Below are 16,872 nucleotides of genomic sequence, written 5' to 3'. Positions count from 1 at the left end.
ATTGTCTGTCGACGGAGACGAAGAAATCCCGCAATCCTAGTCATATACAGCTTTGCTGTAAATCAAGACAGAACATTCTAATCTGGTGGCGCTCGAACAAAGTGCAACTTCAACGGAAGAATTTACCGTAAGTTTATGAGGTACTAGCCGTATTACGCCACGTGGCATTGAACTCATTTCGCGCTCCGCTGCCCTGTGGCGCCAACGAGCGACGCTCACCGACAATAACCAACACCCCATCGGCGGCGAGTACTGGCCCAGGACACGGACCAAACCGGGGCTTTCCAGAGAAGTGATTGGACCTGGCTATGCCGACAACGTAACAGGCTATATATGCTTACCTTTTTTTCTCTCCTCGAAAGCCAATCTGCGCATATCCGCTTATCTATCGCGTGAATCAGCGTCAGCACGTGCGTTAGCATGGGGAGTGATGAATGCGCTTGACCAGTGTTTTCCAGAGATGTGATCGGACATGGCTGCGCCGACATTGTAAACGGCGGTATACAGGCTTACCCCCCCTTTTTTTTCACGAGAGCCAATCTGACTATATTATTCCTGGAGTGAGTCAGCGACAGCACGTACTTTGTAATGACGAGTGATGTACTCGTCGAAGCAGTGCTTTTCACATAACTGACTGAAACCGACTGCGCCGACATCGTAGCAGGCTATAGGCTAACCTTTTCTTCACACGAAAGCCAATCTGCGCATATCTGTTTACTCATGGCGCGAACCAGTGTCAGCACGTGCATTAGAATGCTGAGTGACATCTGTGCCGAACCAGTGCAGAGAAGTGATTGGACCTAACTGCGCCGCCATTGTAACAGGCACGAGGAGCGATGTATGCACCGAACCAGCGATCTCAAAAGCAATCATTGGACCTGGCGGCACTGACATTGTTACGGGCCATTAGTTTAACTAAGGTCTAGCAGCATGACGAGGAAGCGACCCGCTTGGTCGTAATTCGTACATCGTAATTGGTCTTATATCGTAATTAATGCGATCTACGTAAAATTTGCCGGGTAAGTGCGGCAGGTTGTTTGTATCGCGCTAGTACAAATCCTGGAACGTTAATGGATCCAAATTACCTGAACTGACGCTTACTCTTACAGCGCTGTCATGTGAGCAAATATTCGTGAAAGTTGAATAGCAAGTCGCACGTGTGAAGGAAGAGCGTCAGTTCGCAGGTGATGCCACATGGGGTCAATAAGGTAAGAAGGCTGTGTTCGGGCTGTGTTCGATTTAATTACGGAATCTGTTCCAATAATGCAGTCTTTGCATTAGAAAGCTGAATGCGTTCGTGGGTCGTGCGCCCTTTTTATCTCATTAGAAGAGATCCAGAAAAAAAAAAAAAATCCAGCACCGCCTCCTTTTTTTTTTTCCATTTTAGTGCCCGTGATGCCGCTAACGATTCATGGCGCTTATCGCGTCTGACAACAAGATTCGTGGTCATGCGCTGATTGCACACACCAGCACACCATAGAAGTCTGAACTCTGGTGCGGGCCACTGAAAATCCGTTTACTGGCATCAGCGCAGCCCTGGGGGTGTAGTAATCAGCAGCTGCTGCGTTTCAGTCAATGCTCCTGAATAGTTGATTGACTGGGCTGGGGTACCATTCAGGTGGAGGTAGGCACCCCCAGCCATTATCCTTCTCTCTCGTAAGGCACCAGCCAGCTAGCAATGGCCGATCTGGAGAGTACACTGTAGGTGAACACTTGCAGAGTACTCCCTCCTCACTCTCCCCACCCCTCCGACCTTCAGGTCCAAGCCGAACCATACCTTGAACGTGTTTCTTTCCCTTCTCGTTTTCCTCGATATTTTGCCCCTTGCTTATTCGGCCGCCCCTGCACTTTTGTCGAGAGAACTGGAAGGGACAAAGTTAGGGCCTTAATTTTGCCATAATGTTACCGAACTGGCAAAATGTATGTGAACTACAGTAAATAGAACAGCGCCTAGAATTGAAAAATGGCTGTTGCTTGCCATTTCGCCTGAACCTTGCTCGTAGGTTCGTATATATATATATATATATATGTATATATATGTTATTTCTACTTGCAACTTTTCAGGAAGAGCTGAGGGTTCCTTCAAAGAAAGACCTGGTGTGCCCGAAGGCTGCCAAGTATGCCGAAGACCACACGTTACGGCTGCATCCCGTACAAAAGAAACTCATGGAGGTGAGTGATGTCAGGCATATAACCACAAACAGGCATGATGAGGAAATGCTGTATTTGTTAATAGATAGTTTCAATTGAGTGGCACTCACTGTCAGCTAAGCAAATATTTTACGTGCTTAGACACGGCACGTAGGTACGTTTATTTCGCATTTTATTGCGACAGAAATTATAAGGACACCCGAGATGTCTTTCCACCGTCCCCGTCGTGGACGCCGTGTTGTCACTGTCACTATTATTATTTGATTTCTATTATTTGATGATTTTTTATTATTTAAGATGCCTATGTAGTCTTCAGCTGGCTTGAAAAAAAAATTTCGTCCAAGGTAACATGTTATGTAATGTGTTTGCGTTGCTTACGCTTCTGGATTATCATTCCACGCAAAATGTATTTGCCTCAGTGCGCCACAAATCTTGGGCTTGGGCTGAGAGGTTAGTGGGTTATTAGTGGCTCATCTTGTCCGTGACACATTCAGCTACATCATGAACCTCATTTTCAAAAACGCTGCTCTTCCTAGCTTCTGAAAGGACACAAAAATTATCCCTGTTTTTAAGAAGGGTGACAGGCTCGTCATCTCTAATTACTGTCCAATTTCTATTATTTTAGTCATTAGTAAAATTATAGAACAACTTTTCTGTGGTGCGTCTAAAGATTTATCTCAATAAGTTTGATGTATTAACCAATTCTCAATTCGCATTCCGTTCTGGGCGCCCAACAAGCCTGGCCATTCTTCCTTTAACAGATTTTATTAAAAATTGAAATTGATTCTGGGTATCTTGTCGGTTCTATATTTTTGGATTGTAGCAAGGCTTTTGATACTGTTAACCATATTATCCTCCTTAACAAACTTGAAGCTTATGGTGCTCCTGGTCCTCCAATAAACCTGTTATAATCGGACTGCCTTTTTACCACAAAATCATTTAACCAAGGCGTACGTCAGGACTCAATGTTAGGTCCGCTACTCTTCATAACCTAATGACATGCCTAAACAACCAATGGTACTCATGTCGTTTTATATGCTGATGACACTGCGGTTTCAAAATCTGATACTTGTATCGCTTGCCTAACTTCGGAACTAAATACTGCTTTAAAGCGACTGACAACCAATTTTCATGGCACCCACTTCTTTAGTGCAATGGAAAGCTTACCGGCCAGAGCGTCTAATGATGAAGCACTAACGCGGAAAACGCCGTGGAACATTTTTTTTAGCAGAATTTCTCGATATGCAGTGAGGATGAGGTCTTTCACTGGAAGCGTGCTGAAAACTGTGATAGGTGAGCGCGATAGCGATTATAGGCTGGCCCTAGTGGAAGGCAGACGAGAAGTGCGGCTGTAGGTGTGAGAAAGTATTATTTGGTTTATCAAGTCGATGTTCCTGCGATTTATTTATTTATTATTTATTTATTTATTTCGTAAAACTATGAGCTTTTCACAGGCTCTGACAGGAGTGGAATGAACAATAGGTAATACAACAGGTTTGGTGTTCCGGAACATGAATGAAAAGACAGAGAGCTTACATAAATAATCGAATCAAAAGTGTGCAGAGCTCTAGAATCATACTATCCATGACTCATAATCAAGAAAGCTATGGCTACAAACAGATTTACAACAGGAACTGCTCTTCAAAGACATATTTAACATTCGCAACAAAAGCATCAAGTGACACATCATTCATAATAAGGTGGGGCAGGTTATTCCATAGTTCCATGGATCGATGAAAAAATGAAAATTTGAATAAGTCACATCTAGCAGCAAATGGTCGTATGCACATGTCGTGGTTGATATTTTTGGAGCGGTGGTGAGGTGGCTTTAGGTACGCATCTTTAGTTATGCTGATGCAATCATGATATAACCGGAAAGGAAATGTCATACATGCAGTTAGTCGTCGGCATTCTAACGTCGAGATGCTAGCCCTTTTACGGACAAGTGTCACGCTTTCGTAGCGGGAGTAACGGGAATAAACAAAACGGAGTGCTAGGCTTTGAATTCTTTCAAGTTTATTTTTTCAGATAAGACTGTTTGTATCTTTTCCAAAGTGGTAACGTATTTCTACGATAATAGCTACGTGTTCTTGCGGTTTCCTGTCCAACTGCTTTGGTATTTTACCAGTCAAAACGAAACCAAGCACATCGAAAACGAAACGACGCTTCTACACGTGGTACACTGTTCGTGTTGCTGTAGCCAAGCGTGCGCTTCTGATTTCCGATGTCTCCTCTCGAAGACCTGAGCGAACAGGAACAAAGGATTTTAGCTCCCATGCTTGCTCAGAATTTAGATCTTTACGAAATAGCACCCGAACGTCATGGGGCTTCGATGGACGAAAGCGGCAGTGGAAGCGACGAATCCAACTTGCACGGTCGACCGCCGCCACAAGCAGCGCGCCTGGAGAATGCCGATTGGTAAATGCTCACTCACGCTAAGCCAATCCGACAGCGATTTTGGTCTGCCGACAGTAGGCGACAGCGTTTTGTTCCTTCGTGTCGCCTCTGTCGCACTGTACCGACGCCGACAATCTGCCGACGGTCGGCGGAGAGCTCGGCGTCGGTACAGTGTGACAGAGGCGCCGACGCGAAGGTAAAAAACGCACCCATTTGCGGCACAACTCGTCGATGGCATATCACAAGGAGATTATAAGACTCTGGGTACTTGCAAACCCGTGCTATACTTGCGCGCGTATACAACATCATGTGCGCCGCCATGCATGTGGGACGACGCGAGCGCCGCTTATTAGCGTGGACTTTGTTTACTTCATAATACGATAGAATAAAGCGCTAGTGCCTTATAATAAGCTAACTGCAATATTAAGCAATAATTATACTGTGCTTAATGACAGCCGACTTACGTACAGTAATATCTTGACGGCATTTCGAAGTACCACGATATCACCGCCAGGCCTCGCCATTTACTGGTTTTTCTGACTTCCTCTGTCAATTTAAAATTATATTTCCTACTTAAATTCCGAACAGCGTGCTGAATTCTATCACTATACATCGCTGTCATTTCATTTCCATCAACCTCTCACAATGCATTCTGGCCAGTTGTCATTCCCTTTAAAACTAGTGTTCGCTAGTGTTCAACTAATCAATTGATCCTCATTCCATCTGAGACTAAGTTTATGGTTCTCATATCCCCACAGAAACCCATACCTAACACTACGTCTGTAATTCTTAGATCACATCATATTACTATCACTGAATCTGCAACAGTTCTTGGAGTACAAATAAACAGCAAGCTTAAGTTTCACAGCGAAATTCATCGTTTGAAATGCAAGGCTGCATATGGCATCGAAGCACTCATCAAAGCCCGGCCATTTTTTTCTCAGCACACATTTCTCCATTGTATTTTTCCTTTATTCATAGTCACAACAACTTTGACATTGTTGCTTGTGGAATCACGTACAAATGTAATCTTTTACCTATTCAGCACAGTCAAAATCAATATATATATATATATATATATATATATATATATATATATATATATATATATATATATGTATATATATATATATATATATAAATTTGTGGCGCCGACATTACGAACGGGCTGAGGAGCCTTAGTCGTTCTAAAAAAAAGTGTGACGTAAGAAAATTGGGGTGCACGATCCTAGTTAGTTGGTGAGTCTCTTTGGAATATTGCATTAGAGTAAGAGACGGACACGGAGAGGAGATTCTTTTTAATGATATGCAGGCATGGTTAAGTGCATGGTTAAAGACATGGTTAACGACATTCCGGTAGAATAATAAACCCTTTGTCAAACCTGCTGTCCCAGGATCTGCGACTCTAAGAATTCACGAGGGATGGAGGGTGCGAACTGGCTCACTTTGCGCAGGAAGTACGCTTTGGTATTGCTCTGCAACTTCATACACGTTCGCGTCATGTTGATTGTCAGGCGCCAAATAAAGAGGTGCTGAGCGTGTTGAGTAACCAAAAGAAAATACTTATAACGTATCTCGATGATGCTCTGTGCCAGTAAAGGAGGCTGGTGAGGGAGAAAGAGAGGAAGGGTAACCAGTATGCTGAGCCTGGTTGGCTATCCTACGGCGGGGTAACCGTACAGAGACAGAAGCTGTAGACAGAGGGAGAGGGCAGAGGTAAGCCGCGTTGGAGATGTAGAGGAAGAATGTTTGTCGCTATCTCACGTACGGTCACTCCGCCTGGTTGAGTTCAGAAACTGCTGCAGCGGTTTTGTGGGTTTCTGCCGCTGCGACGTGTGAAACGGTTGTTTACTACTTCCACAAGCCGGGAAGAAGAACAACAAAAAAAAGGGGAACAAGTTCCTTCTTACAACCCTTAAACTGAACCGACTAGTCGTTCAAGGTGCTACGCTCGACGTGTGAAACCATGAGCCTGATCTTGTTTTCAATGAAGTCTTTCATCTGGTTGGCTTAGAGTCATGGGGAGAGTGACAAGCCGTTGACCTTCAATCGAAGTGCATACGCATATAATATCTGTTAACAAGTTTCTGCAGGCGACCCCATGTGTTGTAAACAGCACGGTTGAGAGAGAGAAAAAAAGAGATAGAGAACAAAAGGCAGGGAAGTTAACCATCGCCGCGCCCTATCGGCAGCCTTCCATTGGGGAAGCGAAAGGGTGGAAGTGGAGAGGGAAAGGAGAAAGGTCAGTGTGGCCGCACCCGCAGGTTAATATATCTAACCTCCACAGCAACAGATTTTGTGTCGAAAAAAGTGGGTGCGCTTGCCTTCTACGTTGTGTTTTGCTCAACGTGATCGTTATAGGTGAGCAAACACAGTGGCTTTCTTCACTGACCTTTGCTTTATCCAACTAGTATAAAAACAACACCCCCTTGAAACAAACGCTCGAAACACGCACCCGCGATAATTGCCACAATTTGAAGGTCCTTGGCGTTCGCTCTATTCGCTGCTTTACGGGTAGATGGCGTCACCATACTGAAAGACAACGAGGCTCTCTTTTTGGAGCCAGCGGCCTGGGCTGAATTCCGTCGGCTGCTTTGCCGTGCTTGTCAGCTTACTAGGCAATTAAAGCTTCTGAAAGTGCTAATAGCAAGTGTGGTGCGCACTTCCCCTTGTATGTTATACCATGCACAGCTGAGTGCGACAGCCAATTGTTATATTGAGGAAGCAGGCACGTACCCAAGGGGGGGCCCGGGGGGGCCCGGGCCCCCCCCGAAATCAAGTGGCATACCCCCCCCCCCCCTCCCCACCCACGCCACCACTCCTCAAACATTCCTAAAACGCCGCCAGGTCAATGTTGAGACTTGGCAGCTGTTCATCGGTCAGCATTATGCTGCCTTTTTCACTCCTTTTAGATGGCGGCAGTTATCGGCATCTCTTGTAATGTGAAGGACGGTTTTCTCATAGATTCCGCACCCGCGCGATTAACTCGAGATGCGTTCAGTTGTCACCGTCTATTCAACCGTCACGCGCATAGCTGTTGCTTTTGTTAGTTCAACCTTCTTTGTTTAGGCTGATCCTGGGACCAGGAGAGGGATGCGGCTGTTACTCAGCTGGTCTGTACTCTCATGGAACGAATTGCGCCCGGAGAAAACGCCAGTTGCGTTTAACTTATCCCTTTGCTTCATTATTTCCTCGAGTTACGGCTCGCCGCGACGCTGGCAGATGCACCGGAAGCGCTGCCCGGAACCATATACACGTGATATGGGTTAGATATGGTGGGAAATAAAATAATGTGAAAGAGCGTCCATCATGAAACCCTGCAATAACCCTTAAACCCATAAGCAAGATGACTGTCGCCCGTTACCTCGTCTGTTTTTCCCTAATTGTATAGCACTTTTCGTGCAAAATTGGCAACTGGAAACAAAAATCGCAAGGAGTTGAGAAATTAAGCGATCTACTAAAGGAGAGAGCCAAGGCAACAACCAAACTGCGAGCAAAAGCGAATAATAAAAAAGTTAACCGTTGTTTATGAGAATATTTATGGATCAACATCCTTTTATTTAAAAAGGAAATAGAGAAAACGCCGCCGGAAGTAGAGAACAATTGCTTGTTTTGAATGACGCTTCTACAGTTATCGGTCGAACCACCTCACGTAGCCGCTTCTCTGCTGTGCTTATGTGGGTGTTTTTCTAACCTTTCGCGGTGAGCGCAGTACGTCTAGAATCGCAGAGTCCTGCGCTCTACGCGGTTGTATGGGACTGGCGGTCGCACAGCGTTACGCAATTCACGGAACTGTCAAAACTGATCAACAAGGCGAAAATAACTGATATTCGAAACTATAACATGAGAAAGACTGAAGAAGCCGTAAAAAATGAACGCAGCCTGAAATCAGTAAAAAAGAAACCTGGCATAGGACAAACCGTGATGTATGCACTAAAAGATAAGAAGGATAATATCATTAGCAATCTCGAAGATATAGTAAAAGCAGCGGAAAAATTCTAAGCTGACCTGTATACAGTACCCAGAGGAGTCACGATACCTCACTTAGGCACAGTAATGAACAGGATACAGAAACTCTCCTACAACTAGCGATGAGGTCAGAAGGGCCCTGCAAGACATGAAACGATGAAGAGCGGGAGGAGAAGGTGGAATAACAGTCGATTTAATCAAAGATGGAGGAGACATAATGATTGGAAAACTGGCGGCTCTTTATACGAAGTGTCTATCGACTGCAAGAGTCCCAGAAAATTGGAAGAATGCAGACATTATACTAATCTACAAAAAAGCAGACGTTAAAGAATTGAAAAATTATAGGACCATTATCTTGCTCCCAGTATTATATAAGATATTTACCAAAATAATCTCCAATAGAATTAGGGCAACACTGGATTTTGTCAACCAAGGGAACAGGCTGGCTTCAGGAAGAGATACTTTACAATGGATCACATCCATGTCATCAATCAGGTTATCGCGAAATCTGCAGAGTACAATAAGCCTCTCTATGTGGCTTATATAGATTACGAAAATGCAGTTGATTCAGTAGAGATACCAGCAATCGTAGAGGCACTACGTAATCAAGGAGTACAGAACGCTTACGTGAAAAACTTGGAAAATATTGCTACATGCGTGTGGTATTTGTTTGTTTGAACGAGGCGCATAGGCGCCATCACTCCAGAAAAGAGAAGGAAGAACGAACTGGGCTCGCGCTGTGAATCTAACCGGTCAGCGCTGCAACCGTTGTTGTAAATATAATCTGTAAATAGTTTCTCGTCTTACTGACTCGTCCTTCGCGTAAGAATATCTACAGAGGTTCTACAGCTACCTTAATTCTACACAAGAAAAGCAGGGAGATACCTATAGAGATAGGGGTCAGACAGGGAGACACAATTTCTCCAAAGCTATTTATTCACTGCGTGCTTAGAATTCAAGCTATGAAACTGGGAAGGCTTAGGAGCGAAGATCGACGGCGAATATCTCAGCAACCTTCGGTTTGCCGATGACATTGTTCTATTCAACAACAATGCAGACGAGTTACAACAAATGATTGGCGACCTTAACAAAGAGAGTGTAAGAGTGGGGTTGAATATTAATATGCAGAAGATTAAGATAATGATAAATAGCCGGGCAAAGGAACAAGAGATCAGGATCGCCAGTCAGCCACTAGAGACTGTGAAGGAGTACGTGTACCTAGGTCAATTAATCACAGGGAACCCTGATCATGAGAAGGAAATTCACAGAAGAATAGAAATAGGTTGGATCGCATACGGCAGACATTGCCAGCTGTTGACTGGAAGCTTACCATTATCATTGAAAAGGAAGGTGTACAATCAGTGCATTTTGCCAGTGCTGACATATGGGACAGAGACTTCAGAGCAAGTTAAGGACCGCGCAAAGAGCGATCGAACGAAGATTGCTAGGCATAACGTTGAGAGAGAAAGAGAGCGGTTTGGATCAGAGAGCGAACGGGTATAGACGATATTCTAATTGACATCAAGAGGAAGAAATGTAGCTGGGCAGGTCATGTAATGCGCTGGTTAGATAACCGTTGGACCATTAGGGTTACAGAATGGATACCAAGAGAAGGGAAACGCAATCGAGGACGACAAAACACTAGGTGGAGCGATGAAATTAGGAAATTCGTGGGCGCTAGTTGGAATCGGTTGGCGCAGGACAGGGGTAATTGGAGATCGCAGGGAGAGGCCTTCGTCCTGCAGTGGACAAAGAACAGGCTGATGATGATGATGATGATGATGATGATGATGATGATGATGATGATGATGATGGAGGTGGTGGGCCCCCCCCGAAAAAAAATCCTGGGTACGTGCCTGTGAGGAAGATTTACTTCAAGCATTTGCGATGCTTATTTGATATTACGAAGAAACGGCCAAGATAGATTTACTCAAGTGTGCAACGCTTATACAGACGCATGGACGCACACGTCTGCATACATATGTAAGCACACCCACACCAAACCCACACATCCCTCCACTTTAACATTAATGAGCCGAAGAGTGATTATGATCGACCTAGTTAGTTCTTCGTCCGCATAATAGTACTTGGTGTACAGTTTTTATGTCGAATTTACTTGGTTTTCCTTTGACTGTACGTTTTTCTTTCACGTACCGGTATTTTTCTTGACGAGTCAAGGAAAGCTAGGCCCACAACTTACAGCGTCCTGCGGCACGTCGCTTGTTGCAGATCACCAAGAGTCACGTGTACGGCTCCATGTTGGGGGACAGCTGCCAGCTGCAGTTCTTCCAGATCCTACTCAAAACAATGTCGGCTAAAAAGTACCTCGAAATAGGTGAGTCACGCGTCAAGCGCCAGTTGACGCGGTACGTGCAATTTTATTGCCATAGCAATTACGTAGACACTCCAGGAGCATTTCCGTCGCTGGCGTCGCCGTGACGTTCCATATAAAGTCTAAGTGCGATAACATCGTGGCCGCGCGCCGTATGCCGTGGGCGTGAGATAACGCGTGCTAAAGTGAGCTGAGAACGGTGACTTGACCTCGCGCATGGAAGGAAGGAAGACGGGGATGAAGCGTGCCTTCTTGCAGCATGCCAAAGCACCAAGGGGGGGGGGGGGGGGTTGTAGCCGCTTTGTGTTTTAGGCACAAGAGAAAACACATTTGGTCGCAGTGAGAAATGAATGCAGCACTTTGAGGACTCTTGTCGCCATGGGTTGATCATTTTGCAATCTTTGCGATACCACGTGACAGGAACGAGGTGGCGTTAAAATCAATCTTCAGTAGAAAAAGAAAGCCTTCAGCACTCACTCATATTATACCAAGCAATTGACTTCCTCTTAGGCGTACATTTGCATTATTTTCGCTTGACTACGCGCCCAGTCCTAGCTGTGCCTCAGGTGTCGTCGAACGATTTTTTTAATGAATATTGCAATATTGTCGCTAAGAACTTTGCAGGGTGGCTAAACAGATGGAAATACAACACACACATGCACCCTACAAAGACAGAAAATAAAAAAAATAAATACAATTATTAGATATTTTGATAACATGAACTAGGTATAAAAATGAGCAACATGAGTAACAAATTCTGAAAGAAAGAGAAATAAAACAAAAGTCTAAAACAAATTTATGTTAAAATCTTGTTCACAGTACCTTCAAAGACCCTCATGCAGTTTCGGGTATTACATAAAGTGGGCAGTACAAACACTAAAGTGTTTACCAACTAGCAGTCGGAAACAAGACGAACTTCAGAACAAAAGTATGCTAACAAAGTGCGGGGGGGGGAGAGAGAGAGAAGGGAAGACAGAAAGGCAGGGAGGTTAACTAGACTGAGTCCAGTTTGCTACCCTACACGTGGGGAGGGGAATGGGGAGTGAAAGAGGGAGAGAGAGAACTTAGGTATAGGATGTCTACAGTCTGGCACTCAAGTCTGTTTCCCTCAGGTAGCGAAAAAGCACTCGAACTGCTTTCTGGGCCAATGAACTATGAGCCCAGGCCCCCAAGATCTTCGCTTCCGTAAATGGCCTGTCATCCAGTCTATTTAAGGCACACTGGAGAGTCTCGCGTTGATTATCGAAGCGATAACAAAGTGCGGCTTGCACGAAACACTAAGCGCATAAAAAAATCTACGAGTCATTCCACTCTGATGACGGATGACCAGCGAAGCTGCGTAGCACACGAGAAAGACGTGACACAGAATTTGAAGGTACGAACACATTTATTGCCTTGATCGGCGGTCATCGTGACGAAAGGTACGCACATACATTTATTTTTATACGTTCGCTCTCATTCATGTTATACATTCGTTATACACATTCCTTATATACATTCGTGTCTTCATTTCGCGATATACTGACGCAAGGAATTTGAGTCCGAAATCACTGCATCAACTGGCAGTGGGCCAGTGCCGTCAGCGCCTTCGCAGAGGGAGGGGCAGTATGGGAACGCTGGCATGATGTGCGCTATTGGACCCAGCCGTAGAAGAAGACCACGACGAAGGCGCGAACAGTTGCTGATGATGATAGTTTTTGCTCGCACACATGAAAGTTTCACGTAACCCTAGCCATAAACAGCTTCGCTGTAGAAAGGCCACGCACGGAGCGCAATTGTACGGCGAAAATATGCAAGTTCACATGAACTACGGTATTAGTTGAATGATATAATGACGACTCACAACAAACAAAAAGCTAATTAAAAGGCAACTAATCAACAGTGTGTAACGTGTCGTGAAATTTTAGATGGTCAGGTTCAGTGGCAATATCAGAAGGCAAGCTGTTCTACTCAGTGATAGTGCGCGGTATAAGAGAGCCGGCATAATCTAACGCGAGGCACGGCATGCGCTTCACATTGAGATGGTGTGGAGAGACGACAGGCGGGGACTGAAAGAAATCGCCATGAAGATAATTTGGATGATAAACTTTGTGAAGCGGGCAATGACATGCTGATTTGCGGCGAAGGAATAGCGCTTGTAAATAGGTACGTGCTTTTAATGATGAAGCGCTAGTGTAAGATGAATAAATATTAAACAAGCTGCCCGGTTTTGCTCTGATTCATTGTCGTTAACGATATATGGCTGACCCGCATTCCAAATTGCCGATGCGTATTGGAGCTGGAGAGGATTAGTATAGTGTAAGCGAGTTTGTGTATGTCAGCAGGAGCGGGCTTTAGGTTGCGTTTGGTGATGCCGAGGGAGCTATTAGCAGCTGCAGGGGCGGAGCAAATTAGACGATTCCACGTGAAGGCCTAATGCAAATGAACGCCTGGATGCTTAACGGTTCAGACGAGCTCAACACTCTTACGTTCTAGATGACACGAAGTGGAGCTTTGAGTGCCTCGTTTGGCTTCGTGATTTGTTTAATGAACTTTGTGTTATTGAGATTTATGGGCATTAACCAGGACTTACACTATGTGTTAATTGTGTCTAAATAATTTTGAAGTGTCACATAATTATTTTCACAAGAAATGCTGAGGATAAAGAGCACAATCGTTGGCAAAAAGCCTAATGCGCGATAAAACACAGTTAAAAAATTATGGGGTTTTACGTGCCAAAAACCACTTTCTGATTATGAGGCACGCCGTAGTGGAGGACTCCGGAAATTTCGACCACCTCGGTTTCTTTAACGTGCACCTAAATCTAAGCACACGGGTGTTTTCGCATTTCGCCCCCATCGAAATGCGGCCGCCGTGGCCGGGATTCGATCCCGCGACCTCGTTCTTGGCAGCACAACACCATATCCGTTGAGCCACCGCGGCGGGTACGTGACTAAAGGTAGAGTTAAGGTTGTTAGCAGAGGTGTACTGTTATCTAGATGCCAACAAACCTGTTAGTCACGTTAAAAAACATGTGGATGAATATTAAGCTCTGCATGTTTGGCCAGAAATCTGTAATGAGGCACACAATCCAAAGCTTTGGAGAAGTGTAGGAATACGGCGTCAATCTGGAATCCGCCGTCAACAGATGAATACAAATCGCGAACAAATCCAGCGAGCTTTGTGTGATAAGATTAGCCTTTTCTATAGCCGTGCTGGTATTTAAATAATGAACTGTGATGTTCGAGACAGTTGATGCCTTGCGAATGAGTAATCTGTTCAATAAGTTTGCAATGGAGCTGGTTAATGATATTGGTCGGTATCCAATTAAGCGACGAGGAGCATTCGACGGACTTAAACAATAGAATGATTTCAGCTGCTCGTCATTCTTGAGGGATGCGACCAGTGGATAGTGATTGCGTGAATGTTGCTGACAGTGTGACAGTGACAGTGACAGTCAAGGGAGACCCTGTGATACATTGTTGAATAGCTTGCTATGAGATCACTTTGTATTGTGCGTAGATTGATTTTGCCTGTGTTGGTTATTGCTGGCAATCTGCACCACAGAATGCAGAGAAAAGGCAGCTTGTATAATTGTAGCATATCACTTGTCGACATTCCCCAAGTCTTGCCAGTGAAAAACTTGAACAGGTGGCAGATGCCTGTCAACCATTTTTTCACGTATGATAGGTGAGGGCTCCATGACAAGTCCCTGTCGATTATGACATCTAGAAACTTGTAAGCTCGAACATATGGTATTATTTGGCCATTTATCATTGCGCTGTAGTTTGTCAGGGGTTTACGCGTAAATGACACTAGTGCGCATTTCTTGGAGGAAATTTCTAGACCTCGATTACGGAGGTAGATAGCAGTTTGGGTGGCAGCTCTCTGAATTCTCGTTCGCAACTGTAGGCGCGGCACTGCAAACGGCTATATGCATATGTCATCCGCGTACATTGATAGCATGACTGTGCTTGACACGTGCTCAAGGAGAGCAACTAGGGTTAGATTAAATAATACGGGGTACGTACACCACCCTGGGGGACGCCGCGGTAGCTATAATGTAGAGAACTTTGGCCTTCCTTGGTGCTTACAAAAAATGATCGTATGGAGAGATAGCTCCGTATACATTGAAACATCCGACCACCCCCTCCTACCTCTTCGAGAGCAGAGAGGACAGCTTCATGGGTAACGTTGTCATACGCCCCTTTGACGCCGAAGAACAAAGAAGCGCAGACACGCTTACGGCATTTCTCATGCTGAGCGTAGGTGACCAGGTCAACGGCGTTATTGATCGATTATCGACCATGCCGAAAGCCCGCCATGGTATCTGGGTAGGTGTTGTGGTACTCCGAGTACCACCCAAGGCGTCCTAGGACCCCCCCCTCTTCATTACTTTGCCCACACAGCTTCCCAAAGCGATCGGGCGATATGATGAGAGGCCCAACGGCGACTTGCCAGGCTTCAGCAGTGGAACAAGGCGACTTGTCTTCCAGCTTATTGGTAGCGTGCCATCTCGCCAAGATTCATTGTACAGCTCAAAGAGAACAACTCACGCTCGCTAATTCAGGTGACACGGAGCTCAGCAGGAAATTCAATCAGGTCCTGGCGCTGATCTACGTACAAACGAAGCTAATGCTACCTTAAGTTCGTTGGTTGAGGGTTTTAGATCCACGCAGTGATCACGTGTAGGCGGACAACTGATGGAAAGCGGTGGAATGTTGTGAGTTGCCCGATTAATCTGGCGCAGGACAGCTCTGCCACATCAATCTACGGTCTCTTTTGAGAGAGGGCTAGAGCCTTGAATGGGAAGCGCTGTAGGGGGGGGGGGGGGGGTGCGGAGACCACGCACCGTTCTCCATAGTTGCGATAAAGGCTTGCGTGGATCTAGCCACTCACAGAAGGCAGTCCAATGTTGCGATTCGAGATTGTCTAACCGGCGCTGGATCTTCTTTTGCGTGCGTCTGGCGGTCCGTAAATCGTCCATTGCCTTCACGCGTTGGTACCTTCATCCAGCACGTCGTCGGATTGCTCCATGTCGTTTTAGCTCCACATAAAATTCCGTCAGTTTCGAAGAGCAGGTAAAGGGGCACGCAGTGTCTTGCACCGTGCTTTTGATTGCCTCTTCCAACTCGAAAGATGGATTGGCTTCGCAGTATTCTTCCATGATAGACTGAAATTTAGTCCAGTCCACTCTTTGGATCGTATCTCGTATTTTGGAAGGGGACAATCATCTGGTCTTGACGTACGTGGTGATATGGTCGCTTCCGTGCGTCTCTATGTCCGCAAACCACCCAGCACGTCTGACAAGGCTTCGTGAGACAAAATCCAAGTCAAGACGGCTGCTGTATGTGGAGGCACGTAGAAACGTGGGACAACAGCATTCAACAACATCATTCAACAGCCAAAGTTCATTACCGGAGGCGAAAGATACCAGAACTGCGCCTCTCGCGTTGATCTTCGAACTTCCCCAGAGTTTATGATGAGCGTTAAAATCTCCAATAATGACCCACGGATCGGGAGTTGAGGAAAGGATGTCTCGTAGTCTTTTGCGACCAAATCAACCTGACGGAGATAGGTAAGCGCCCACAACAGTAAAGGTAAAATTCTCTTTATTGTGAGACATATATATTATTATCGTCATTAGGTGGCACAGGCTGATGAATGTAAGTGAGGTCACGGCGAATAAACACCAAAACCTTACTGTTTTCATCAACAGTTGATGACATAAACGATTCCTATCCAGAAAGCCTGATCGTGTTCGATAACTTCGGCTCGCAAATGACGATAATGGGAAACATATTGGTATACATATGCGACGAAAATCCGAAATGCGCCCTGTGAGTCTGCGGGCATTCCACGGAAAAATAGCCGCTTGTCGGACCTCATTCCTGAAAGACAGTGACTGGGGAGCCATGATCTACTCAAGGGTTGCCAGCACCGGACTCAGAGCGTCCAGTACTTGAAGCGCACTTCTGGCAGACGGTATGTGCATGCTGTTTAGCAACACGTGAATGACATTCATTAAAGGCCTAAGAACAGCT

General features: G+C 45.4%; 1 protein-coding gene across 1 annotated transcript in view; it reads left to right on the top strand.

Annotated features, from left to right (window-relative positions):
• The window catches only part of LOC126522188 (probable caffeoyl-CoA O-methyltransferase 1), a 57,244-nt gene that overhangs the window by 26,481 nt on the left and 13,891 nt on the right, over window positions 1–16,872 (top strand). Inside the window, exons 2-3 of the mRNA XM_072288836.1 lie at window positions 2,065–2,172; window positions 10,747–10,852. Coding sequence (XP_072144937.1) covers window positions 2,065–2,172; window positions 10,747–10,852 — 214 coding nt within the window. The remainder of the gene's footprint in view (window positions 1–2,064; window positions 2,173–10,746; window positions 10,853–16,872) is intronic.

Source organism: Dermacentor andersoni, chromosome 6 (assembly GCF_023375885.2).
Source record: "Dermacentor andersoni chromosome 6, qqDerAnde1_hic_scaffold, whole genome shotgun sequence".
NCBI lineage: Eukaryota > Metazoa > Arthropoda > Arachnida > Ixodida > Ixodidae > Dermacentor > Dermacentor andersoni.
Note: the sequence above shows the minus strand (reverse complement) of the source record. Positions and strands in the feature narration are given on the sequence as shown.